Consider the following 2038-nt stretch of genomic DNA (forward strand, 5'->3'; position numbering starts at 1 on the left):
TTCAGAAAGAATAGCTTAAATACACAAATTCGACATATTGTTTATATCTTAGTGAAGTGTAAATGTCTTTTAGGCATTAAATCAACTATCCTAACTATATTTTCCTGCAACCAACAATTTCACTAATGTTTATCATAATTTAGAATGTTTTAATCAATTAAATTATTACAACAACATGTTTTTCTTATTCTTTTCTGCAATCCTTTAACATTTTACAATGTTTTGTCATTTTTATTTCATTTTGAGTTTTCAATATTTGATTTTAACTCCATTATTCTTCTGTAATTCAAACACTTTTTCAACATTGCCACTTTGATTGTACTTAAGGGCAATTAAACGTAAGCATTGTTATTTTAGTAAGTTGATATTTCTTAAAGTGCATGATGTTTTGTCATGTGTTTTGAGGTGTAAGTCAGGATACATTATACTAGAGGAAACACACAGACTGCCTTAGAAAACAAAAGTCCACAATTTATTCAGGTTTAGTTACACATCAAGAGCAGCAAATAATTAAACAATCTTTCAGATTCATCTGTTCTTCTCGCAGCACTTCATAATCATAAAAATAGAAATCACATAATGTATAAATATCTGTAATACCATTTGTATATTTCCAATTCACAATCCATCTTTATCATTACAAACACTTAAGCAAAAAGTAATTGCAAAACGCTCCACGTGGACAGTCACACATTTTGCCGATTCTTGAGCCTTTTCTGATGGCGCATTGCTCCCCAACGTCGCACTGATGTGAAAACAAATCGTCGTGTTAGATAACTCGTGTGTAAATAAATGTAAACAGCAAATGTATGATTTGAATCCAGACAAATACATTTTATTATAACAGAAATAAAGGATTAAGTATCAAATAGTGAAACACAAAAATATCATAAAAATACAGTTTTGTGTTACTCACTGTAGGAACGCGCCCAAACTTCTTTTCCCAAAGTGAGATGCGTTTACTCTGCAGTTTCTCCAGAACGTCATGTAAAGCCCCCAGCTGTAAACGGTGATTAATAAATCAAAATTAAGTGTCATTAAGAAGAAGGGAGCTACATTTGTTTTCTTTATGCGGTGAGAATTACGCAATACTTACGAGCTGCTTTTCGTTGGTCAGATTCGGGTCCTTTGGGTAAAACTCTCTCAAAGCTCTCGTTTCTAAGTCAGATTCGTTGTCAAAGTCCATTTCAGCACCTTGAATGCAGGAGAGCAGCACAGCGCATGCCATAGCTGTCGTCCAGAGTTTGGAGCTCTCCATTGTCACAGCCAAGATTGAACGCGTCCTCTGCACTGAGATTCAAGTGAACACTCGCTTCCCGCGGTCCAATCACCTTATATCTGCTCCAGTGACACACCACTCACTTCGGTCTTTCTTTTGCTCCACCTTACACATTGATTTTTGTCCATGCGTAAAAAAGGACGCAGACGATGACTCATTGCGTAAAACTGCCTTGTTTATGTCCAAAACGAGTCAGAAATACGCCTGAAGAGGATTTAGGCTGGTATTTTTTTTTTTTTGTATGATTCTGTTTTGATTGTTTTAACGGAAGTTTTGTAGTCACTTTGGCTACATTAAAAATACCAGTATGAAACAGATTCCAGACGTACTTTGGAGATGGAGAGATGGGGCAAGGTGTCACACTGTTTACATCAGGTTTATTTCTGTCTTATTTCTATTTAGCTACATATCTTAAATATTTTTTAAAGTACTTCCACCATTATTGAACAGAAAAGAAGATACAGTTCATTTAACACGTTGATTTTTTTGAAGCATGTTTAAACTACATTTTAATGGTAAAATTATGAAATAGCACACAAAAATTAAACCATTCTGGTTTTCTGGTGCCCAAAGTGCTTTAGAACCAAAGACTGAATCTGGTTAGTTTAGGTAAATAAATAAATAAATTATCAAAATGCAACATTTAAAACATGTGTGCCTATTTGCATTAAAAAAAATACTGCTTTCCTGAGAACACATTTCAACCTTTCAGCTTAGTCTAAATCTATGCTTAATTTAGTTTTATTGTATTCACTTGTT

The 2038-nt window shown here is 33.9% G+C and overlaps 1 protein-coding gene across 1 annotated transcript; it reads right to left on the bottom strand.

Annotated features, from left to right (window-relative positions):
• Window positions 1-207: 207 nt before the first annotated feature.
• On the bottom strand, window positions 208-1315 carry cart3 (cocaine- and amphetamine-regulated transcript 3). Its single transcript, XM_067400535.1, has 3 exons — window positions 1097-1315; window positions 917-1000; window positions 208-745 (listed from the first exon to the last, which is right to left on the bottom strand). The coding sequence occupies exons 1-3, from the start codon at window positions 1256-1258 to the stop codon at window positions 638-640; spliced, it is 354 nt and encodes a 117-aa protein (XP_067256636.1). The 5' UTR covers window positions 1259-1315; the 3' UTR covers window positions 208-637.
• Between the last annotated feature and the right edge of the window lie 723 nt (window positions 1316-2038).

Source organism: Chanodichthys erythropterus, chromosome 11, assembly GCF_024489055.1.
Source record: "Chanodichthys erythropterus isolate Z2021 chromosome 11, ASM2448905v1, whole genome shotgun sequence".
NCBI classification, from domain to species: Eukaryota; Metazoa; Chordata; class Actinopteri; order Cypriniformes; family Xenocyprididae; genus Chanodichthys; species Chanodichthys erythropterus.